The sequence below is a fragment of the Lithobates pipiens genome, unplaced genomic scaffold, assembly GCF_037356315.1.
Source record: "Lithobates pipiens isolate NorthernLeopardFrog02 unplaced genomic scaffold, aLitPip1_a1.2 Scaffold_18, whole genome shotgun sequence".
In the NCBI taxonomy this organism is placed as follows: domain Eukaryota; kingdom Metazoa; phylum Chordata; class Amphibia; order Anura; family Ranidae; genus Lithobates; species Lithobates pipiens.
This window is the reverse complement of record NW_027507758.1, coordinates 645586404-645612365: the sequence shown is the minus strand read 5'-3', so window position 1 is coordinate 645612365 and position 25962 is coordinate 645586404. Positions and strand designations below refer to the sequence as shown.

At 45.3% G+C, this 25962-nt stretch overlaps 4 protein-coding genes across 7 annotated transcripts in view; 2 read left to right on the top strand and 2 right to left on the bottom strand.

Annotated features, from left to right (window-relative positions):
* Window positions 1-25962, top strand: part of LOC143989625 (uncharacterized) — a 346853-nt gene that overhangs the window by 63768 nt on the left and 257123 nt on the right. The gene's annotated exons all lie outside the window — the stretch shown is intronic.
* LOC143989559 (uncharacterized) overlaps window positions 1-25962 on the top strand; it is a 205885-nt gene that overhangs the window by 131890 nt on the left and 48033 nt on the right. The gene's annotated exons all lie outside the window — the stretch shown is intronic.
* Window positions 2414-7350, bottom strand: LOC143989831 (uncharacterized). The gene has a single exon (XM_077490107.1). The coding sequence runs from the start codon at window positions 7333-7335 to the stop codon at window positions 6565-6567; it is 771 nt and encodes a 256-aa protein (XP_077346233.1). The 5' UTR covers window positions 7336-7350; the 3' UTR covers window positions 2414-6564.
* Window positions 8023-25962, bottom strand: part of LOC143989815 (uncharacterized) — an 81759-nt gene continuing 63819 nt past the window's right edge. For 2 of the 3 annotated variants that reach the window (XM_077490089.1, XM_077490090.1), the window contains exons 2-6: window positions 10732-10860; window positions 9256-9390; window positions 9044-9167; window positions 8830-8927; window positions 8023-8713 (exon numbers count right to left, since the gene is read on the bottom strand). In XM_077490089.1, the coding sequence (XP_077346215.1) occupies window positions 8510-8713; window positions 8830-8927; window positions 9044-9167; window positions 9256-9390; window positions 10732-10860 (690 nt within the window). In that variant the 3' untranslated portion in view covers window positions 8023-8509. The remainder of the gene's footprint in view (window positions 8714-8829; window positions 8928-9043; window positions 9168-9255; window positions 9391-10731; window positions 10861-25962) is intronic. The other variant, XM_077490088.1, reaches the window with a different exon arrangement.

Sequence of the window (25962 nt, the reverse complement as noted above, 5' to 3'; positions counted from 1 at the left end):
GCAGTTACCTGGATTATCCAGGTAACTGCACCCCCCTCCCCCCTGAAAGGTGCCAATTGTGGCGCCGGAGGGGGGGAGGGTTCCGATGAGCGGAAGGTCCATTTTAGGGTGGACCTCCGCTTTAAGCGTAAGAAATTTTCTGTATCACTTATGAAGACTGCTTTCACACTGGAGCGGGCAGACGTTGATGGTAAAACGCAAGTTTTAGCGGCTCTTTACCATCATTTTAGCGGTGCTATTTGGCTGCTAGTGGGGCACATATAACCCAGCTAGCGGCCAAGGAAGAGGTTAAATGCGCCCATGAAGCACCGCTGCCAAATCGCATTGCATGCGCTTCGGCAGTGGTGCCCATTCATATCAATGGGCAGGAGTGGTGGAGGAGCGGTATACACCACTCCAAACGTGCTGCTTGCAGGACTTTTTTTTTTAAGATCCTGCCAGCGCATCGCCTCAGTGTGAAAGCACTCTGTCTTTCACGCAGACTGCAGGGGAGCCATTTTGCAGGCACTTTACAGGCGCTATTTTTAGCCCAAAAGCGCCTTAAAAAACGCCCCAGTGGGAAAGGTGTGTTAGATCAAGGGGGATTAAAAATAAATAAATAAAATAAAATCGGCCTAACATATCGGCCCAAAAAAAATCGGCATCATATATCGGCTATCGGCCTCCATGATTTCTAAATATCGGCATCGGCATCGGCCAGAGAAAAACCCATATCGGTCGACCTCTAACCAGCACCACAACCATCAAAGGCCCAATTTTTCTACCACTGTTCAACAATGCCATGTAATTACAATTCTTGATATAATCGTTCACAGCAGGGCGCTCCAGTGCCCACCAAGAGTCACTTTGAGGGCTTACAATGTAGTGACAACACCAACAGCTTGTTCCACCATTTCTGCAGAGCATATAGGGCAGACCCCTACTTTCAAACATCCAACTTACAAACATCTCCTACTTGCAAACGGAAGGAGACAGCAGGAAGTGAGATGAAAAAAGACGGACGGCAAAACAAATTATAGAGGGGTGATAACCCTTCCCCATGTTTTCCAAAAAGCTTAAAAATAGATTTTTTCACTGGAGCTACACTTTAAAAATGTACCAGTTAAAAATTACAAACAGATTCTACTTAACACAACAAACCTACACAGTCCCTGTCTTGTTTGCACCGCCTGTATACTGCTGTTCTGAGTATATAGGGCCTGAGGGCCACACGTATTTCCTTTTTTTAATATGGGTACGGGGTTCCCCTTAATATCCGTACAAGACCCAAAGGGGCTGGTAATGGGCAGGGAGGGCTACCCATGCCATTTTTCTCAATGATTTTCATCCATATTGCCGTAACCAGATAAACCACAAGCAGTTTTAAATTACGTTATTTACGTTAAATGTCATTTTGTGCAGGGACTGTTCTAAACACGGGAAACACGTAGCACTTCACAGGCATACTATAGACACCCCCCAGGCACCATATTTAAAGGAATATTTCACTTTTTTTCACTTTAATCGTCAGCAAAATCAGTGCTCCCGCCAAAACGGCCATTTTTAAAAACATTTTAGGCATTGACCCATGTCCCCTGGGGCAGGAGCCAGGTCCCCAAACCCTTTTTAGGATAGTATCTTGCATATTAGCCATTAAAATTAGCACTTTTAATTTCGAATGTTCGAGTCCCATAGACTTCAATGGGGTTCTAAAGTTCGTATGAATTTTGGGTCCGTTCGAAAGTTCTGGTGCAAACCGAACCGGGGGTGTTCGGCTCATCCCTACACAAGACTCATGACTGTGACTCATGAAAGCAGATGACATAATTAATGATATGTAATGTACACCTCTGTATTAACCACACCCATGTTCTATGCAATGATTGGCTGATAATGGTGCATATAAATTGTAGACCCGCCCAGAATAAACCAGACAACCCCTGAACACCAATCTTGACTCATCTCTTCTTGTGTTCAGCAAAATGCTATCTCCTTAGTACTGCAGTGCTAGGGGTTTCGTAAGTGTGGTAATTGCCGTAATTATACCTAGCTGGTCTTTGTCAGGTATATAGAAATACCATTTTAATCACAACACTAATTCTGGAGGACAAGACATTGATTGCACCATGATGTCTTCATTGTATATCCTTTTCCTGGTGATCGGATGGAAATCGGGTGAGGGCCCAGCAGGTGGCTATCACTAAAAGGAGTGCTCTTTAGGGAAGTTTTGACCCACGTGTGTATAGATGCCATAGGGGTCCCGGATGAGTTTAACGCCAGAGACCAAGTAAAGGCAGGTTTTGAGTCGGATTCCCCTAATTACTGTCAACAAAAATGTACATATATTACAACCAGCAGTGGTTTGTAAATTACACTAGAAGTAAAAAAAAGGGAGTTGGGACTTTAGATGAAGCAATTGAATAGTGGAGGTCGATTGCAGTAAAAGGTATTTATTATAATTTCATAGATCTCAAGACATTGAAACATTTATTAATTTCATATATATACAAGGAGCGTGCACTGGAGCTAAGCATGACAAGTAGGAGAGTACATGCATAGCAACACATGATCAAAATAATAGATGTATAGATAAATTACACCAGAGATGCCCTACAGGAGATTGCTGACCAAATAGCACCCACATCTTACATGACATTTCAGAATAGGATGGCCTTGGACATGATTTTAGCGGAGAAGGGGGTTGTTTGTAAAATGATAGAAGGTACAGGGACATGCTATACATACATACCTGACAACACGAGTCCAAATGGTAAGGTTACTCTGGCCATCAAATGTTGGAAAGCCTATCAGTAGAGCTGAAGAAGAATTTGGGTATAGATCAGCCATGGGACCAGTGGTTTGGGTGGTTGGCAGAAGACCTGGGCTCGGATAGGTACTGCAATACTAGTTATTCTGGTCTTTCTAGCTACTATAGTATGTTGTGTTATTCCACGTGTAAAGAAATTCCAAGGCAAAACAGTCGACCAAGCGACCCCAGTGATGATACACCAGGATGCAGAAGATGAGGACTATGAGAAGCCCTATGCCCCATTACAGTCCCTCCCCATATCTATAAATTATAAGATCATTCAGCCATAGGGGTAGCATCTGACTTCCACATGTGCAAAGACTGTGGCAAGGGGGGTGATGGGCCAGCCATCACACGTCTAACGTACAGCAAGAAAAAAGTTCCAAGGCACATGAGGACAGATGAGTTAGACCACCTACTAGGGACAGAATAGGAAATAGACATTTCAAGGGGGGACTCTTATGGATTGTTTAATACTTTGATTAAATTACTATTTTCTATTATGACAAGATATATGCTGAATGTCCTTACTCAAAATGCTTCACCTAGAGACCCCCCTCCCATTGGAGTGAGTCCAGGAGTCCACAAGCCATCAGCAGAAAACCTGGATGAAACTGGCCAGACGACCCCTTAGATAAGGGTCCTCCAATCTCTGATGACAGCACAGAATACACCTGAGATGATGCTTTGCAAATAATGAGTCATCTTCTACTATAAAGGGGGCTATATGCCCAGAGCAATAAAGGAAGCTTTTCACTGAACAGTGTGTGTCAGCGTACTCCTTCTAAACATGCATGCATGGACATTTGCATTAGACCAGGTGCAGATAACTCGGCCGGACATTTTTCTGGGATCCTAAACACTAGTACTGGCATCCTGCTGCTTATAAGATAAATCAAGTGTTCCTAGCACTTCAGCTACCCGGGGTCGGGTATGCCTGACCTTAGCAGGGACCCCTCCTCCATCCTCTGAGCTCCCTGTCAGGGTGCCGCTACTCTCTACAGGTTCATATTCGGAGCCTAAATCTGTCAGTGAGGACTCCTCCTTCGCTCTCTGCTGTCATACTCAAAATCATGTAGGCCTCTTCACTAGAGTACCTTTGTTGAGACATTTTGGCCACTAAATTCACAGATACCTAGTGCGACTCATGGGAAAAAGAGCTCCTGGCTGTCAGGGACTGCTTGAACTACTACAAATGTAGCAAGGTCTCCGGCCTCGTTCAGTCTAATGAGAACCTCCAGGGTCAGAGATAGCTGACATCCTTCTGTATATGGTTGGTTGTGAGGCATAGTGGGTGCAAGGTGGAAGTTATTGGGCGCCAGACACTTCTTGAATGCAAAAGAGATGTTTATTTCTCTTACAAACTTTTTGGAGGAAAGAGAGTAAGGGCCAGGACACCCTTATGTAGTTGCAAGTTCAATTAGCAGACTCTGAGACTTCAATAGGAAATCAGCCGTGCAGGGAAAGGCCTCCAGCAAGAAGCCACATCTGCACGTGCAGGAATGCTGTCTCCTATGGCAACAGTCTTTACCAGTTCCTAACACAAAGCATAACAGTTCTTTCACTTTTACAACTTCTCCTTGTAGTTCTTCAGCCCACTGTGCTCCCAGTCTCTAACTAGACCTTCTGATTCACTGACTGAATCCCTTGAGCTTCTCCAATCTTCACGGTGGTATCTTCCTCAAGCGTCACCCCTGCCTCTTTGCTGGGACCCTAGCTTGGCACTCCAGATACGTCTCAAGTTTCCCCCCACTGGCCTGCACGGTCCCTGGCTTGATACACAAGGCTGCTCTACAAGCATCGCCTCCACTGGTTGGGTCCCTGGCTTTAAGTTTCCTGATTCTCCACCATGCCCATCTGGTGAGAATACTGCTCTGGTACTTGCTTCAGTTACTCACTGCAGTCCCTGGTAATAAGGTGGTTGGCCCCTTAGCGGCATCAGCTTCACCTCCGACCAGGACAGGTTCTCCAGCCAGCAGAACCGTCACTTTTGGTTGGACTGCAAGCTCCAGTCCCAACCCTGCGCTGCTCTCTTACTTCTGGATAGGACCTCAGACAGCCAAGCAGCCATATGTGCCCAGGATAGGCCCAATCTCCATTTAAGCAGCCCAGGGCATACAACAGACAGATGCCCAGGTGACACAGAACATCAATCACCTGACTCCAACCAAATGTATAGGTTCTCCCAGCAGGCCAAGGGATTCAAGAAAACACCTGCCCATTGGCTGAAATACCCCATATACCCATAACCTGACCTTGGGTTATCTTTCTCATATCTAGTACCACCAAGTACCAGGCCACCTAGTGGTAGAAGAGAAAAGTGCAACAAGGCCAAACTTAGGGAGAAATCAATAGATCTCTAACAATCAACCAGGATAACTACTCCTGGCAAGTAGATTTGTGAGGAGCTCCCTGACTAAACTCCAGGGTGCTACACAAATAAAACTTACCTGCTAGTGCTAGAAGAGATCAGGCCTGATTCTGCCAACACTGCGGTTATGTGTGCAATGTATCAGAGGTGCCGGTGATCTACTGACACTGCACTTGTTGGGGGGCAGAAGGGCTGATCTGCTAACACTGCGTTATTAGGAACACTATACTAAGGGGGGCACTAATATAGTTCTGTTCATGACCAGGATATTGATCCATACAGACACTATACTAGTAATGGCAGTGATCAGGATATTGATCCATACAGACACTATACTAGTAATGTTGGTGATCAGGATATTGATCTATATAGACACTATACTAGTAATGTTGGTGATCAGGATATTGATCCATACAGACACTATACTAGTAATGTTGGTGATCAGGATATTGATCCATACAGACACTATACTAGTAATGTTGGTGATCAGGATATTGATCCATACAGACACTATACTAGTAATGTTGGTGATCAGGATATTGATCCATACAGACACTATACTAGTAATGGTGGTGATCAGGATATTGATCCATACAGACACTATACTAGTAATGTTGGTGATCAGGATCCTACAGCGTGAGTGCGATAGTGTGCGGACAATATAATGCTAGCTGACCCTGGCACTATCTGATGTAACAAGTGACCCTAATACAGCGATTGGTGAAAAATACTGTACACTGACGCTGTACTAATGGCACTGGTCGGGTGACAGGGGGGATCAAAGGGTGAATGAGGGCAATCAATGGGGTTAAATGTGCCAATCTAAGCTGTGTGGGTGTAAAGTGTGGTGATTATACTCACAGTGTGGTGTTCTCTTCTCTTCCTGAACAGAAAAGGACTCGGGAAGAGAAGAAATCACAAGATAGCTCCCCGTGTTTACAAAATAAAACACAGGAGTGATTTTTCATTGGCTGCAGGTGATCAGCAGGGTACGGGCAAAATCATTGGCTGGGACCTGCTGACAAACTTGTCCTGCAGCCAATAACAGTGGAGGTTTCTGGGTGTGCGCGTGCATGGGTGTGGACCTGGAATAAAGCCATGACATAAAAGTACATTACCAGACCTGTATGAGCTGCCCATCCATTGTATTTTTACAACACTTCATCCATGTCTTTGGTGATCTCTGATCTCCTTATCAACTGTTTCTTCCATGATGAAGATCAGCCATGGAGTATATCTGAGGTGTATATCAGGGTGTGCTTCTTCCCCACATGAGAGCTGTGATGTCCAGCAACATTCATATAGAAGACATTTCCCACACTCAAGGCACCAATACACCTCGAGGGTTGTGTGGGATCCCTGATGTACAGGAAGACAGGACTTCAGTGAGGAACAATTCACTCACTCAGGACAGGAATACGGCTTCTCCCCGTGTGAGATCTCTGATGTCTGTAAAAATAAGACTTATCTGAAAAACATTTCCCGCACTCAGGACAGGAATACGGCTTCTCCCCGTGTGAGATCTCTGATGTGTGTAAAAATAAGACTTATCTGAAAAACATTTCCCGCACTCAGGACAGGAATACGGCTTCTCCACCGTGTGAGATCTCTGATGTCTGTAAAGATGGGACTTAAGTAAAAAACATTTCCCGCACTCAGGACAGGAATACAGCTTGTCCCCTGTGTGAGATCTCTGATGTGCGGAAAGACTGGACGTCTGTGAAAAACATTTCCCGCACTCAGGACAGGAATACGGCTTCTCCCCCGTGTGAGATCTCTGATGTTTGTAAAGACTGGACTTCTCTGAAAAACATTTCCCGCACTCAGAGCAGGAATACGGCTTCTCTCCTGTGTGAGATCTTTTATGCACATTAAGATGGTATTTAGAAGGGAAACACTTCCCGCACTCAGTACAGGAAAACCTCTTCTCTGTTGGAAGGACGGCCCCGTCCCTCACAGTCTGAGGTTCCTCAGGATAAGAGGAATTCGATGGTCCATCTACACTGTGTGGTGCCGGATGGACATTTGAGGTAGTCGGGTTTTCTCCTGGACTATACTGTGTGATGTCCTCATCTTCTACTTTACAGTCTGGAGACAAAGTGAGACAATCCTCTGAGGTTTTCCTCATCTCCCGTCCATCTACTAAAATAGGAATACAAAGATTATTACTAGACATCAGCTGATTGGTTCCCGCTGTGCTCCAATCACATCATCCAATATAAAATGTCCAGCTGGTAGGAAATGGGTGTAACAAAAGAGAATACATATTATGTGTATATATAGCAGTGGGGGGAGGGGAGAGAGCAGAAGTCAGGACTATGTAATGTACAACATATTGTATAAGATACAACAGATAGGACTATATAGTATCAGAATGATGTAATGTACAACATAGAGTATATAGTGCAGGGGTCAGGAGTATGTAATGTAGAATATAAAGTATACAGTGTAAGGGTCAGGACTCATAATATTGGTATTCAGTAATCAGTGGAAGATGAAATGATTACATGAGACAAGTTGCAGAGGTCCCACACCGCTCCTCCCATCTCCTGAGACTGCACTCAGTGACTTGGGTCTGAGACTATACAGACATATCCCTCCACCCGGCACAGCCAGCAGACAACACAACAAGTAATGCCCCGTACACACGAGCGGACTTTTCGACATCCAAACTCCGACGGACTGAGTCCGGCGGACTATCCGATCGTGTGTGGGCTGCAACGGACTTTAGCGAAGCTAAAGTCTGACGGACTTTAGAAATGAAGCATGCTTTAAATTTTCCCGACGGAACTCCGCCGGACCCGGTCCCCTTTGAAAAATCCGCTCGTGTGTGTGCTACTCCGACGGACTAAAACCGACGCTAGGGCAGCTATTGGCTACTGTCTAGGAACTTCCTACGTCGAATCCAGTCGTACGTCATCACGTTCGACTCCGTCGGAGTTTGGTGTGATGGTGTGTGGTCAAGTCCGTTCGGTCGAAAAGTCCGCCAGAACTCCGTCGGAACTCCGGCGGAACTCCTTTGGAGGTCTGTCAGACTTAATCCCTCTCGTGTGTACGGGGCATAATCCTGGGGGGATTGTTCTGTCAGAGATCTTGTCATACCCGGGTATGGGGCAGAAGACCCAAAGCACATACCCCAGGTGCCTAGATCTAGTAACATCTATGGGGAAAATGAACATTTTGCTGCCAGCTGATCCCCAGAATCTCCATAAATCCAGTCTAGATACATAAATTGTGTCGGCAGCACAGAGAAGGAAGATTATCGGAGAGAAATCCAGGAATACAGGACGAGGAACACAGCTCAGGAAAGTGACCAGGGGATTACAGGCTGATATCACCCAGCCCCCGCCCTACTCTGGACCAATCAGTGAGCAGTATGGGTGGAGGAATGTATTTAGTGTTAATGACCCACCTGTGCTGATCTCTGTAGGAGTGTCCTCCTCTATAAATGTCCCCGTTATTCCATCCTCCTCCATAGACTGCTGATCATCCCTCACATACCTCTCTTCTTCTTCTGATTTCACCTCAAATTCTATATCCATTGGATCTCCACTCTGAACCAAGAAAATGAGAGAAAATATCGTCATCATCATCTGAAAAATATAAGCTCACAAAAAAATCCACATCTCATCTCCACAAGTCCATATTCTAGATGCTCCGTCCCACCAACCTTGTAACAGTGGGGGATGGTGTGATCTTCCTGTGTGGAATCCCGGGAATACAGAGGACGGGGACATCTCTCTGGTGGGTTCCCATTACTGGATCCATCTGTAGGAAACACACACACTGACTGAATACATTGTTTCTATGTGTTTATCAGATGATGGGGGATCTAGGTGGAGCCTCCGTACTGCTCTCTCCTTTACAATAAAGTCTCCTCTTACCCGGTGATGTGAGGGGCGGCTGATTGTCCATCATGACGTCCTTGTAGAGATCCTTGTGTCCTTCTAAATACTCCCACTCCTCCATGGAGAAATAGACAGTGACATCCTGACACCTTATAGGAACCTGACACACACAATGATACAGTCACCATCCAGACACATCTCTTGTCTGTTACTGGATAATGTCCCACAATTCCCAGAATCCTCCTCACCTCTCCTGTCAGCAGCTCCATCATCTTCTTGGTGACTTCTAGAATCTTCTCCATGTTGTGTCTCTCAGGTTTTAGGGAGTCACATGGAGGCACTGTGATGGTCATATGATCACCGGACTTCACAAGAGGAAATCTCTGTATTGAGGAACCAATAGGAACATCAAGTTAGAATCCCAGAATCCTCCTCACCTCTCCGGTCAGGTCTGTGTTTTATTAATAGAGATAAGAGTGATGTCATGTGACCTCCCAGAATCCTCCTCACCTCTCCGGTCAGGTCTGTGTTTTATTAATAGAGATAAGAGTGATGTCATGTGACCTCCCAGAATCCTCCTCACCTCTCCGGTCAGGTCTGTGTTTTATTAATAGAGATAAGAGTGATGTCACGTGACCTCCCAGAATCCTCCTCACCTCTCCGGTCAGGTCTGTGTTTTATTAATAGAGATAAGAGTGATGTCATGTGACCTCCCAGAATCCTCCTCACCTCTCCGGTCAGGTCTGTTTTATTAATAGAGATAAGAGTGATGTCATGTGACCTCCCAGAATCCTTCTCACCTCTCCGGTCAGGTCTGTGTTTTATTAATAGAGATAAGAGTGATGTCATGTGACCTCCCAGAATCCTCCTCACCTCTCCGGTCAGGTCTGTTTGATTAATAGAAATAAGAGTGATGTCATGTGACCTCCCAGAATCCTTCTCACCTCTCCGGTCAGGTCTGTGTTTTATTAATAGAGATAAGAGTGATGTCATGTGACCTCCCAGAATCCTCCTCACCTCTCCGGTCAGGTCTGTGTTTTATTAATAGAGATTAGAGTGATGTCATGTGACCTCCCAGAATCCTCCTCACCTCTCCGGTCAGGTCTGTGTTTTATTAATAGAGATAAGAGTGATGTCATGTGACCTCCCAGAATCCTCCTCACCTCTCCGGTCAGGTCTGTTTTATTAATAGAGATAAGAGTGATGTCATGTGACCTCCCAGAATCCTCCTCACCTCTCCGGTCAGGTCTGTGTTTTATTAATAGAGATAAGAGTGATGTCATGTGACCTCCCAGAATCCTCCTCACCTCTCCGGTCAGGTCTGTTTTATTAATAGAGATAAGAGTGAATCCTCCTCACCTCTCCGGTCAGGTCTGTGTTTTATTAATAGAGATAAGAGTGATGTCATGTGACCTCCCAGAATCCTCCTCACCTCTCCGGTCAGGTCTGTGTTTTATTAATAGAGATAAGAGTGATGTCATGTGACCTCCCAGAATCCTCCTCACCTCTCCGGTCAGGTCTGTGTTTTATTAATAGAGATAAGAGTGATGTCATGTGACCTCCCAGAATCCTCCTCACCTCTCCGGTCAGGTCTGTGTTTTATTAATAGAGATAAGAGTGATGTCATGTGACCTCCCAGAATCCTCCTCACCTCTCCGGTCAGGTCCGTGTTTTATTAATAGAGGTAAGAGTGATGTCATGTGACCTCCCAGAATCCTCCTCACCTCTCCGGTCAGCAGGTAGATGATCTCCAGGGTGAAGTTTAGTATCTTCTCAGTCATGTGACTCCGGTCCTCCTCCATCCTCATTGGTGCGATCATTTGATCTATACAGGTCTCCTTGTAGACGGATAACTTTGGGAAATGAAAGTAAGAATTATTTGGATGATGTTGGTCACACAATAATAGGATGTGGATGTGAGGGGGTAATAGGAGGGTTGCTGTACATTTAACAACTACTCCCCCCATGGGAACACATTTAGTTTGGACTGTTTGCTACATTTTTGAGGTGCGGGACCCTCTTGGCTGCTGGATCAGATATTCCCTTTTCTCTGTTGGGTTTGTTTGGTTCCTGAACTGGATTTGTTTAGTTTTATATCTGCAGACAAGGAATGATAAATACAATCCTTCCTTTGACTGGTTTGCTCTGAGGCAGTGCTGTGAGGACAATGTCGGGTCATCATGGTGTCCAGGAAGGGGAACTTGCTGACTTTTGGTCGGAGTTGTCGGCTAATCAGGATAATTGCCAGAACTCCGGCTGCAAGGCTCCAATCTCCGGCAGCCTGCTGACTGATCGGAGTGATGTCACTGTCACTCTCTGCAGTAAGAGAAGGGATCGGATTGGATAGCAGGAAGATGCTGCTGGTGGAGTACAGAACTGTGGGGGAGGAGTCGGTTTTGTTCTCTCCAATAGCAACCCATCTGCCATCTATGCTGATTATGAAGATATTAACATGTAAGTGTACTATTTGTTTTTATGGAATAAATGACTTCATCATTCTAATGAGGATCTTGCGCTGTCATTTCTTTGTTGTTTGAGCTCCTTGGATCTTCCCGGATCTTTATCTGACAAGCTGCAGGACCCTTGTATGTTGGAATGAACATTTGTCCTCATCATGCTGTTACCATAGACTGCTGTCTGTTGGGCTGGACCTTGTAGTGCACATTACTGGTGTGTGTGTTTTATTTCAGTGCTGGTAGGAGGACAGCAGGGGGGAGGGGTTTGTTCTCTTGGTCTATTTTGTATCCTGTAACATATTTCTAGAATGGTGAAATGGTGAGGTGAAGGCTTCCTTCACTTGCTGGCAGAAGGTCTTTAAAAGAGAAGTATGATTTATTTTTCTTTCAGATTCATACTTACCTAGGTGGATGCAGCATCGGTCCCCCGGCACCTCTTCACTGAGAACCGAGCGATCTAACATCTGCGATGGCTCGGTTCTCACAGCTCCGCCCCCCCCCCGCGCTCACTGGAGCTGTGGAGGGGTGGGGGGAGCCCGTCTCAGTCTCTCAGTGGCTCGCTGAGAGGCTGAGATGGCCATCAGTCCAGGCACCTGGAAGATCCAGACTTCATTGTCGCGATGATGTGGTGCCTGGACTGATTCCAGTGATGTCACCAGATGATGCGGTGCCTGGACGGATTCCAGGGATGTCACCAGAGAGCCGACTTCAGCCCGCTCTCTGCTGAAAACAGGTCACAAGAGTGCAAAACGACCTGCACTCCTGTAACCCATAGGAGAAGCCCAGCCAAGCCATCTCAGGCTGGACTTCTCCTTTATGGAGCTCAGAAAAGTATGTGCAGGTGCGTGAGAGGACCATCAGAGACCAACAGCCTGTGTAGTGTAATAATTGTCCTTTGTAGGCCATGTATGGTCAGGATGGTCATTGTCTTGTCTATTTATTGTCAGTGATGTTTGTTTAGAGGAACAAATTACTAGAATTTATCTCCGAAATGAAGAGAATGTTCCGGCCCTGTAAGTGGGGAAATGTTCTGACCCTGAAGGGGTTAATCTAGGTTTTCACACTATATATGTGTGTATCATCATCTGCTGGAGATAAAAGACATCACAGTGACTATGGAGGAAGAGGACGGACATGACGGGGGGTTACTGGGTGTAAATAGAAAATAAGATCTTATTACCTTGCCTTCTGCCACTTCCAGCAACGTCTCTTCGCTACTTCCCGACTCACCTCTCACCCGGAACTTCCTGTATGTACCTGACATCACTTCCTGTCTGTATTCCATAGAGACTTCCTGTCTGGGTAGAAGTAAGATCATCACCTTGTGGAGTTCTGAGGAACTGCAGCCCCAGGAAACATCTCAGAATAACCAGCTTTGTATAACAGGGCAAAGTTAAAAACATAACTGCCAAAATTGAACTTTTTGGTGAAGAAATTGCAAAAATATATCAAAAAGCATAAATATATATATATATCAGTCCACTCATAATGAATATGTTAAACATAAATTGCAAGTATGTAATGTTTACATAGGAATGGTGGTGGAGATCTCTCCAAGAACACTTCCTCGTATATGCTAATGTAGTGATGTGATAATATATTTGCCCATATACCAAGTGTATGCTTGTATTATGCAGTGTTTGTTTGCCCTTCTCCAATATGGTTGCTATGCTCTCTCTCTCTCACGAAGGATGAGGTCATCAAGAACAGCAAAGGATGGCGAGGGGTTTTGTGGGTAAATGGGTGGAGAGAGAGACATGTGGAGAGAGAACAGTGAATTCCTGCTAAGATTCACCTCACTGAGACATACATAGAGACTGTTAATGATTTCATGTTCCTGTTTGGAAAATACTTTATGTCGGACGGTTCACTGAATGTTATTTCTTCAATACATGGACTTCCAAATACAACGCTGTGTGGATTACTGTCTATGTGGAGATATATTTCTCAATTGGGATTTCACTTGCTATTCACAAGCCCCAATTGAGTGGAGGCACTGTGCTTGTTAGAGATCCTGTCCTGATCACACCGATTATGAAGACTCTGCTCCTAAATACTATACAGGTGACGCCATCATACCTCAGTACCACAGAGAGAGAGAAGAATAGTGCTACATTTGGAGGCACTGCTGAGATAAATATCTTGGATCAGTAAATTAAGGAACGACCATGTCGCTGTTCTCAACAGAAGCTGTGAGGCAGTGCGCCCTGGAAGAGGGACTTCCACCTAAAAGGACATTTGCTATTTCGTGTGTAACTATCACTGTGAGCGCCCATAGACTGCAGGGGGCGCTACAAGCAAATGAAACCTTGTAGTCGGCCTCTCTTGTGGATAAAAGAGAGGAAGATGAGAGTTATGAACTTTAAATCTATTATCTCTGTCTCAGTGAGGTGGATTTAAATCCAGTTAAAGGGCCCTTTTGCATATATCCAAAGGGGGTATCAGAGAAGTAATTTGTATAAAACTCACCATCTCCCTGCGCAAAGACGCACACAAATTTGCCATGGATCGGCACTCCGGCGCACGCACATTCGCAGCCCTACTGAGAGGCGTGCACGAGTGCGCACAAGAACACGCATAACGTGAATTCCCTGACCAGCCTATAAAAGGTTCCTTAGCACACAGACAAGTTGCTGGTTTGTCTCAGCTCACCTGTGTTTCTCTGCTTCCTGTTCCTGTTTGCCACTTCCTGTTGTGACCCGGATTGCCTGAAGACTGTGCTGATTCTCTCCTGACCTGACCCCTGGCTTGTTTAAACAGACTTCCTGCTCTTAGCCTTGCTGCGCACTGGACTGATACCTGTGTTTGACCCCCGGCCTGCCTCTGGATTATACTCTGTCTGCTGCACTTAGCCTTGCTGGCTCCAGGACTGATTACCTGTGTTTGACCCTCGGCCTGCCTCTGGATTATCTTCTGCACTCAGCCTTGCTGGCTCCAGGACTGATTACTGGTGTTTGACCCTCGGCCTGTTTCTGCACTTTCTTTACCTGTTTTACAGACCTGCTGGCTGCTTACCTTCTGGTCCGGTCCATCCTGCACAAGCCTTCCTCCAGACCTTCACACAAGTCAGGTATCCCACTGGAGGCTTGTGCCTCTTGGTGCAACCCATTCCCTGTATCACATCCAGGGGTGGTGTGCGCTAAGTCGCAACAGCCACCGCTCTCTGCATCTTGGCCTCGGTGAGTACCTCTTTGCTGATAGTACAAACAAGCCATGTCAGAGGCCAACAGAGTGGGTTCACCTTTGGAGATGTTGTGCCAGCAAGTTACAGCCCTTGCAGACGCTGTGCAGAAATTGCAAGAAGGGTACACCCAAATCGACAGCTGTCTTCAGCAATTAGCAGGAACACCTGCACCAGTTAACGCAGCACCAGCGCCCCCCGGCAGGGCCTCACTACCACAGGCCCATTCACCGCCTGCCCTGATGATGGCGATTCCTGAACCAAGGGTACCTACGCCCGAGCAATTTTCAGGTGACCGAAAAAATTCAGGGTATTTAAAAATGCCTGCTCCTTATATCTGGCCCTGCAACCAAGGACTTTTTCTTCTGAAATAGTGAAAGTTGGATTTATCATCTCCTTACTATCCAAAGAACCCCAGGCATGGGCACATAGCCTTATGGAACAAAGAAGTCCTCTCCTGAACTCGGTGGAAACCTTCTTTAACTCCATGGGTCAGTTATATGATGACCCACAACATACTGCTACAGCTGAAGCCACTCTGCACACCTTAACACAAGGAAAGAGACCAGTGGAGGACTATACCGTCGAGTTCCGTAAGTGGTCAGCTGACACCGGCTGGAATGAGGCCGCCCTCAGGTACCAATACCGACAAGGCCTTTCCAAAATTTTGAAGGATGAATTAGCTAGAGTGGAGACCCCCGCCTCTTTGGTGGACCTGATTCAATTAGCCACCAAGCTGGACAGGCGCATGCGAGAGCATCGCTCTGAGCGCCTTCAGACCCCTCGGCCCAGCTGGATGCTCCCCAAGTCAACTACTCCTTACCCTCCAATTCCGGTCCCTGCCGGCCCCTTGGCCGCAGAAGGGGAACCCATGCAGCTAGGACTTGTTCGCCCTCGTCTCACCCCAGATGAAAGGCAACGAAGACGACAGGCCAACCTATGTCTGTACTGCGGAGGGGTTGGCCATTACCTTTGCAACTGCCCAGTGAGACCCTGTAAGCCACCTCTGCAATTTGTTATGAACTATCAAGCCACAAACCTCACCCAGTCTTATGTTACTCTTTCTGTTTCTCTGCAGCTGGCGGAAGAGAGGATTCAACTACCGGCTGTAATTGACTCCGGAGCATGCAGTTGTTTCCTGGACATCTCTGTGGCTCAAAAACTTCACATCCCTCTCCAAGACAAAAAACAAAATCTTCTTGTCCACTTGGCTGATGGGTCTTTACCTCGCTCCGGACCAGTTACACAAGAGACCCAGCCAATTCTCACCATCACGGAATTGGGCCACCAGGAGTTCCTACGCTTTGATTTAATTTCTTCTCCCATGTTCCCTATTATTTTAGGACTACCTTGGTTGCAGGCCCATGACCCCCAAGTTAACTGGGGCAGAAAGAAGGTCTCTTTTACATCCTCTTACTGTTCTCAACACTGTTTTCCTCCAGTTCCAGCTACTTGTATGGCAGTCGTTCCTGCATCCGACAGTCTTCAGCATGTCCTTCCAGTATATCTTGAGTTTAAGGATGTTTTTGATAAGAAGAAGGCCGATTGTCTACCACCTCATTGGTCTTTACGAGTGCCCCATTGAATTGTTACCTGGATTGGAAATTCCTTTCGGATGCATATTCCCTCTAGCCAAGACTGAACTAAAGGCTCTCAAAGCCTACATCGATGAGAATCTGGAAAAAGGCTTCATTCAGCCCTCTTCATCTCCAGCCGGGGCGGGTATTTTCTTTGTTGAGAAAAAAGATGGCTCCCTCAGACCCTGCATCGATTATAGAGAACTCAATAAAATAACTGTCAAAAACCGATACCCACTCCCGCTCATCCCACAACTATTTCAGCGCTTCCGTACTGCCAAGATCTTCACCAAACTTGACCTACGAGGCGCTTATAACCTTGTCCGGATTCATACCAAAGACAAATGGAAAACAGCCTTCAGGTCCAGGTTTGGGCATTTTGAGTATTTAGTGATGCCCTTCGGTCTGTGCAACGCCCCGGCCACCTTTCAACACCTGGTGAATGACATTTTCAGAGACTACCTTGACGACTTTGTAGTCGTATATTTAGACGACATTCTCATTTTTTCTGCCACTATCGAACTACACTGAGACCATGTAAGAAAGGTCCTTACCATCCTTAGGAAACATAAACTATACCTTAAGACAGAAAAATGCGAATTCGAGAAGACTGTTGTCCAATTTCTTGGATTCATCATTTCCACTCAGGGGATCGCCATGGACCCCCAAAAGGTCAAGGCGATTCTTGATTGGCCAGCTCCAGGGGACAAAAAAGCTGTGCAAAGATTCATAGGCTTTGCTAACTTCTATCGAAGATTCATTGCCGGCTTCTCATCCATTGTTTCTCCGATTACGCAGCTGACCCGTCAACATGGACGCTTCCAGTGGTCCCAGGAAGCTCAGGAAGCCTTCATTAAACTGAAATCTTTGTTCACTTCAGCACCCATTCTACAGCATCCAGACCCGCTTTTGCCATTTGTGTTGGAAGTTGACGCTTCTGAAACCGCCACTGGAGCCATTCTTTCACAAAGACGGGACCCCAAGGCCCTTTTGCATCCAGTAGCTTTTGCCTCTCGAAAGCTAAATCCTCCGGAAAAGAATTATGATGTCAGTGACCGAGAGCTATTGGCCATTAAGATTGCCTTAGAAGAATGGAGGTATCTCTTATGCCTTGTACACACGGTCGGAGAATCTGTCGGAATGCGTCTTATTGGACCGTGTCGTCAGATAATCTGACTGTGTGTGGTATGCATCTGACTGATTCCGTCCGAATCTCCGTCCGACCCAATTTTCCAACATGTTGGAAATATTTCCCGACCAACTGGGCCGGTCGGACCTAATCCGATCATGTTGTGAGGATCAAGGTATAAGAATAAAAATGGTTGACAGTATATTTCTTATTAATGCTTATCTCGTCTGTTTTCAGTTGTTTTAAAGACATCATTCTTAAAGGCCGGATGGGTGCAGTCACATCCAGTCACGTACACACAAAGAGGAAGCCATGTCATAAGGGTCAACTGCTGCATCAGCTCTAAAAGCAGAAGACACTTAGAAATTGCCTTTTATAGAAGTTGTTTTGTTTCAACATTTTTAACGCCTGTCTTTCCTTTGTGTATATAAGACCTGTGATAATAAAGAGACTCAGAGTGAGCGAGTGCGACCGTCTGAGCAGACATACTGAGAAGTTTTTCCGTGTCTCCTTGCTTAGATAAGACTCTAATAATAATTGGGAAACGGTAACATAACTTATGAATAGGTGACTTGCAGTAGTCACACCTAACATTTTTGGTGCACGAACAAGGGACTTCGCTAAAGAAACTACAAGAGGCGAACGAACATAAGGACGGAACAAAGAGGTCGGGCACATCAGGAACCACAGACAAATCCTGCGCAGGTAAGAAAAGCTTTATTTTCTTATAAACTCTGTGCTTCTTAGATTTGTGCCCACCCGATCTGTCTGTATTGTTCTTCAGGTAAAACCAACCTCTGTAGTAAGCGAGTCTTGAATTTAATATTTGACTTATGTTACCGTTGTTTCTTGTCTGTCTCCTTGTCATCTGTCTGTTGTGACTGAGATAAGCCCTGTTTGTATGGTGTGAATTGAAACATATATCATCCCAATGGGTAACGGAATGCGCCCTTAACTCGTAAGAGTACTTGGGGGTCCGACACTTAAGTTTGATATACGCTTTTTGATTCATGAGCCTAAAAACGGGTTGAAAGTATAAGTCCTGACTGCCTCAATAAAGCAGGAATAAGAAACGATTGCTGAGAGATTCCATGGTAATGGGAAGGGAATAAGGTCTCCACAAAGTCCCGGAGATCTAGTTATATGTGTTTGGCCACCAAAAGGAATGCTTGTATATGTTGTAGCTGTCAGTCTGGTCATAATATTTGTCAGTTGGCTAGCATATAAAGTAATTCGATTTCAGAAATCTCATCCAGGAGAGGTTTTTTAGTATTTTGGCACCCTAGGAGGAGAAGGCAACAAGACACTTAGTAAGTGATCCAAACGCCACCTAGGCAGGACTGTCAAAATGGGCCAGACACATGGTAAACCCCAGGAGGAATCTCAGAAATGTTATGCTGTTAAAGACATAATTACAATGTTGTATGGGAAGGACAAGGCACAGGGCACGAATAGGGTTCTCAAGAAATTTGGAATGGATGGAGAAAATGGGCTAAGTGTAGAAGGTTGGGAGAATATAAAGAGAGACAGACAGGGGGAGGTCCTGCAGAACAGATGGGTATCACAAATACAATGTTTAATTAAGGTTTCCAACAGGGCTAAAGAGGAGGGATGGAAGTATTGTCATGAACAGGGTGGATGGGATATGAAGGTCCGACGCAAGAGTCTCCCTTCTGCTCCCGAGGATGGAGTAAAAACGGAAGGTACTCCACCTCCTTATACCACTACCACACCAGGTAGCGAAAGACCAAAACTTTATCCTTCCTTAAGAGGAAGAGGATGGGTATGCCGAGTATGCGGTACCCAGAATACAGACTGGGCACAGGAATGTGTACATTGCGGAGCTCAAAGACCAGAGTCCGTAGCTTCAGTCCACAGTCGGACTAGGGTAATACAAGTAAATAATCCAAATGCGGGTCAAGCAGGACAGCCACCTACAGTGACTCGACAAGTCGTTCTGAGGACATGGACACCTTGGTCGGCTGACACTCTTATGGCATTAATACAGAATGCTCCTGATCCCGTAGCAAAACCTGCCGCATTCTGTAGATTCGTGACACAATTACTAGACACACATGAAGCAACTTGGCAAGATGGGGAAGATTTGTGTAGACATAAAATGACACTAACGATGTTTAATCAATTTATGAATGAAATTGCTCCACATAGACCACAAGGGGATCCAGCGGCAGATCCACCAGGAATACACCCCCGTCATATAGACTCTAGACCCCTGTTTATTAATCAGTTACGAGAATTTTGCCAAGGGAAACAGCAGGAAAGGGGTTCGACAGCGCCCATAAAACAGGCCCCAGGTCAGACTGTTACAGAATTTTACCTCAACATGGAAAGCATGATGGCTGACGAAGGTCTAGATTTAGCCTTACCCGTCACCATTAGGGCTTTCAATCGACAGTTTATGGAAGGACTAGTACCCCAAATAGGTGACAAACTGAAGGCATGTACTCCCGAATGGAGAGCCATACGGGACAGAGGAACATTGTTGCAGAAAACACAAGGCATAGAGGCTGATTTAGCAGAAGCTAAACCCAGAAGGACACCGGGAGTTAACACTGTTGCCCGGGTCAATGAAGGAGGGAATTCCTCCCGTAAACCTCTTACCTGTTATTACTGCAACAAGGTGGGACATATAAAAAGAGACTGTAGGAAAAGAATAAAAGACGAACAGGAAGGAAACACGGACAGAGACACGAGGGACTACAGACAGAGGCGTACCAACGATAGGGACGATCCGACCGCATGACTTGCCCCAGTCCTAGCTGAATCAGAGAATAAAATGCTCCACATGTTGATGAAGGTGGAAGGTAAACATATTCCTTGTTTAGTTGACACAGGAGCATCACGCAGCTTATTATCTGATTCAGTAGTCCCTCCACACATGGCATCCCGTGACACCATACCCATAAGTGGTTATGACGGTCTTTTGTCCGATGCCCCACTGACTAAACCTTTAAAAGTAAAAATAGGGAATGGCAACCACCTGACACTTGTGTATTGTTGCAATATGTAGATGACCTATTGTTATGTTGTCCGGATAACGATACTTGTTTAAAAGCCACTCTATCATTGTTACAATTCCTGGCTGAAAAAGGGTGCAAAGTGAATAGAACTAAGTTACAGGTATGCCAGAAAAAGGTTGTCTTTTTGGGCCACTGTATATCCCAGGGTACTCGACACCTCACTGAAGACCGAGTCCAGGCCATAAGACAAATGAATGTCCCACGCAACTTTAAGCAACTTTGTATGTTTCTGGGAATGGTATCATATTGTAGACAATGGATACCACATGCCAGTTCTCTGATGCAGCCATTATATGATTGCTTGAAAATAGTACCCTATGTACTCACAGAAGCAGGTCATAAGTCTTTTAGCACCTTAAGAAAGTTACTAATTTTGGCACCTGCGATCGGGATCCCTGACTATACCAAAACATTTCATTTGTACATTGCTGAAATCACGGAACACGCAACAGGGGTGTTGACACAACAACACATCAAACAAAGGCCGGTAGCATATTTCTCAGCGGCTCTCGATCCTGTCTCTAGAGGATCACCGTCCTGTGTACGAGCAGTTGCAGCAGTGTCAATTATCATTGACAAATCCTCAGAAATTGTCTTAGACAATCCTGTAGTGGTACATACCACACATGACATACACGCCATCTTGTCACAAGTTCAGCCAAAGCACATATCAATGGCGAGGCAGCTGCGTCTGCAATGCACCTTGCTCCTACCTCCCAATGTTACCTTCCAGCGATGCACTTCCTTTAACTTAGCACAACTTCTACCCTTACAGACAGATTTGACAGGGGGGAGTAATGGTGAAGGCACAGCACAAGAAACTCAGGATTCTGACACACTTTCATTTCATGACATAACATCTGATGAACACGATTGTTTTCAACTTATGGAACAAGAGATCACGGGGTTCCCACATGTCACAGACACACCCATTGCAAATGCAGAACACACACTGTACATAGATGGTAGTAGATTTGCCGATGACAAAGGTAAATATCACACAGGTTATGCTGTGGTAACGGACACACAGGTAATTGAGGCAAAGTCATTACCAGCACACATGTCGGCACAAGAAGCGGAACTAACGGCCTTAGAAAAAGCCTTAGAACACTTAGAGGGACAAGAAGGGAACATTTACACTGACTCTGCCTATGCTTATGGTGTTGCACATGATTATGGCCACATATGGAAAGCTAGAGGTTACCTTACAGCAGCAGGCACACCTGTTAAACATGGTGAAGGAATCAAAAGAGTCCTGAACAATCTTCAAAAAGTTAGAAGAGTAGCCATTATGAAGATAGCGGCACACACGAGCGCAAAAACAATTGAGGCAAAAGGAAATGCATTTGCAGATTTAACTGCAAAACAAGCAGCTCTAGGGGAAGTAAGCCCTGAGACCTTAGCTACGGTAAAGGTGAGCATCCCAGAACCGACATGGCAGCAGATGAGTAAACTACAGGAGCAAGCAGGAGAGAGCGAGAAAGATAGATGGGTAAAAATGGGAGCAGCACCAGGCCTTGACAATATATGGAGGGAAGGAGGCAGAATATGCCTACCTGCCTCTCTATACCCCGCAATGGCAGCGGCTGTCCACTTGCCCACTCATGTCAGCTCCAATTCTATGTATAGGATTGTAAGCCAAGGATGGCTAGCCCCTGGATTCAGTAGTACTGCAAGGAACTACTGTGCTGCCTGCCAAATCTGTCTGTTAAATAACCCAGGACAGAGAGTGAAAACCCCACGTAAACATCAGGTTGGGGCCCAGTATCCCTTTCAGAGACTGCAAATTGACTATATCCAAATGCCTAAGAGCGGCCCATTTGAATTTTGTCTCGTGTGCATCTGCTTATTTTCAGGCTGGCCAAAAAGTTATCCAGTGAAATCAGCTACAGCGAAAGCCACAGCGAAGAAACTGATCACAGAGTTAATACCTAGGTTTGGTCTTCCTGAAACCATAGAATCAGATAGGGGAACACACTTTACAGGAGAAATCATGCAGAATGTAATGGCTATGTTAGGGGTTCAACAAAGTTTCCACACCCCTTACCACCCACAGAGTTCAGGATCAGTAGAAAGAGTAAATGGGACAATAAAGTTAAAAATACAAAAAGCTATGTAAGAGTTAAATAAACCTTGGCCAGAATGTCTGCCTTTAGCTTTGTTCTCTATTAGGTACACTCCAACAGGAAAAACCGGGTTATCCCCATATGAAATACTTTTTGGAAGTGCACCTAGATTAGGTTTATATTTTCCTCAAAGTATGCAATTACAATGTGATAGTTTAACTACATATGTGATACAATTGCAACAGCGTCTAACTAAAATCCACAAAAGTGTGTATTCTTCTCTTCCAGACCCTAATTCTGTCACAGGTACTCACGACTTACAACCGGGAGACTATGTGTATGTAAAGAAACATACCAGGAAGACACTGGAACCAAGGTTCGAGGGTCCTTTCCAGGTGCTACTGACTACAGCAACCTCAGTGAAATTGGAAGGGAAACCTACCTGGATCCACGCTTCACACTGTAAAAAGGAGCCAGTTGGCAAATGACAACATGTATCTTTTTATTCTTTTTGTTTCAGTAATCCTGACCAATAGTTTGGTTACCTCACAGAATGAAATTCACAAGGATGAAGGATTTTCTAAAAAAATGTTATTACTGAAGTTTAAATATGCTTATGCTCGGAAGTCAGGATATGAGAAATGTTGGATTTGCAGTAAATTACACCCCAGTACAGCAAACATACCACTGATGGCAGTTCCTATAAATTATACTGATCTTGCTAACAGTAGCATTAACATAATTGGAACAAATACCAGCAAGACAGTAATGTTTAAATCAAATGGTCTCGCCTTTCCCCCTGATTGGTGTTTCAACCTAGGAAACACAACGGGAGGAAATGGAGAATGCCAAGACAGCAAGTTTAATTTGTCCATTGTCGTATTAAATGGAAGCTTCTACCCCAGTAATACCAGTACACACCAGACATTATCTGACTTCCTCACTAACATTGTGGATAATAATGTTAGGTGGTTAGTGTCCAACCTTTCCCTCTATGGATACACCTCTCGTTATAGACGTAATATCAGTTCAAGTCCAGTAGCCTTAGGAAACAATATATACATCTGTTGTGAGGATAAATGTTATACTTGGATACCTAGAAGGGCTCAGGGATGGTGCTACCTCGCAAGTTTGGTACCAGTAATGGGAGTAGTAGGTGATGAACGAGGTGATCACCTACTAGAAGCTAGTATGCACCCCAGATATCCCCTCAGATATCGTAACAAAAGAGAAATATTTTTAGAGCAGGACATGGCATGGGCTTGGTTCCCGTCCTGGACAGGATGGGGTATAGACTTAATGAAGCGACTAAATAACTATACTGGAATAATTAATGATATTTTGGAGAAAAACTCTGATGACATTACTAAGTTAAATCTAGAGACCAGAGCCATCACAAAACAAATAGAATTACATGAGTTAGCGATTGAAAGTATGAGTGCAGCATTAACAGGACTCTGTGAGACCACAGAAGACTATGAATGTTGTACTTGGATACATAACACCAGCATCGAAGTACCCGATTATTATGACATCATTGCACAACACCGCACGGAAGTAAAGGATCTACAGGAGAAGGCCCGTAATATTGGCCGTGACTGGGATCCTTTTGGTGGAACTTTTAGTTTCTCAGGGTTATTTTCTTGGTTCAAGAAGGCAGCAATGATGATTATAGTAGTGCTTATATTCATATTTCTCATTTATTTGTGTTTTAAGTTGTTTATGTGTTTTTGCAAGAAAGCCAAGGTAAATGCTGTAGAAAAGATGGAACTTTTATAAGTTGATAAGTTGGATAAGATGGGTGGATTTAGTTTCTTGACATCACCCATCTTTCAGAAAGGCCACTCTTCCTGAATTTTAGATGTTGGTACTATCCAGGGGGATGGGTGTATACCCCTCTGACAACTCGCGGTCAGGGAGAGTACTTTGGACATAGGCCGACTAGAACTTGTTCAGGTGGACCCAGGGTAAGAGGGAAGGGTGATGTCAAAGGGGGAAATTGTGAGGATCAAAGTATAAGAAACCAAGATGGTTGACAGTATGTTTCACTAAATGCTTATCTTGTCTGTTTCATTCTTAGTATCTTAAAGACACCTCATCCTTAAGTCCGGGTGGGTGCAGTCACGTACACATAAGAGGAAACCTTATCTTAAGGACCATCTGCCACATCAGCTCTAAAAGCAGAAGACGCCTAGAGAATTGCCTTTTATGGAAACTTGTTGTTGTGTTTCAACATTCCTGAAGCCTGTCTTTTGTGTATATAAAGACCTGTGTTAATAAAGAGTCTCAGAGTTGGGTGCAGTCTTCTGAGCAGAAATACTGAGAACTTCTTTCCGTGTCTCTTTGCTTAGATAAGAACTCTAATAATAATTGGGAAACGGTAACATAACTTGATGAGTAGGTGACTTGCTGTAGTCACACCTAACAGGTTGCCACCTTTTCTTCAAGTCAAACCTGTACACTTTAGCGGTGCACAGCAATTGTTCTTTGTTTTTTAGGCCTTTCATGCACACGAGACGCAGATGAAACCTCTGTTAAAAAAAAGCTGAAACGCGCGTTTAGAAACGCGCGTTTTGCCGCGTTTGCATGCCGCGTTTAGACGCGTTTAGACGCGTTTGCGTTTAAACGCGTTTATAAAGATAACATCATGTAGACCCTCCCCAAGCTCTCAAAGCATTTTTTTTAACTATTTCTGCTATTTTGATCAGAGTGAGCAGCAGCAGCATAGAGAGCAGTTGTACACTTGCATTTGCCGTGTCACTTGCCACGGCACCTGCCACAAGTTGTGGATTGTCCACTTGCCACGTCACTTGCCACAAGTTGGGGATTGTCCACTTGCCACATCACCTGCCACGTCACCTGCCACAAATTGTGGATTGTCCACTTGCCACGTCACTTGCCACATCACCTGCCACGTCACTTGCCACGAGATGTGGATTGTCCACTTTCCACGTCATCTGCCATGACACCTGCCACAAGCTGTGGATTGTCCACTTGCCACGTCACCAGCCACATCACCTGCCACAAGTTGTGGATTGTCCACTTGCCACGTGACTTGCCACATCACCTGCCACGTCACTTGCCACATCACCTGCCACAAGTTGTGGATTGTCTACTTGCCGCGTCACTTGCCACTTCACCTGCCACGTCACTTGCCACGTCACCTGCCACAAGTTGTGGATTATTCACTTGCCACGTCACCTGCCACAAGTTGTGGATTGTCCACTTGCCACGTCACTTGCCACAAGCTGTGGATTGTCCACTTGCCACATCACTTGCCACGTCACCTGCCACGTCACTTGCCACGTCACCTGCCACAAGTTTTGGATTGTCCACTTGCCACGTCAGCTGCCACGTCACTTGCCACATCACCTGCCACGTCACCTGCCACAAGTTGTGGATTGTCCACTTGCCACGTCACTTGCCACATCACCTGCCACGTCACTTGCCACGAGATGTGGCTTGTCCACTTGCCATGTCACTTGCCACGTCACCTGCCACGTCA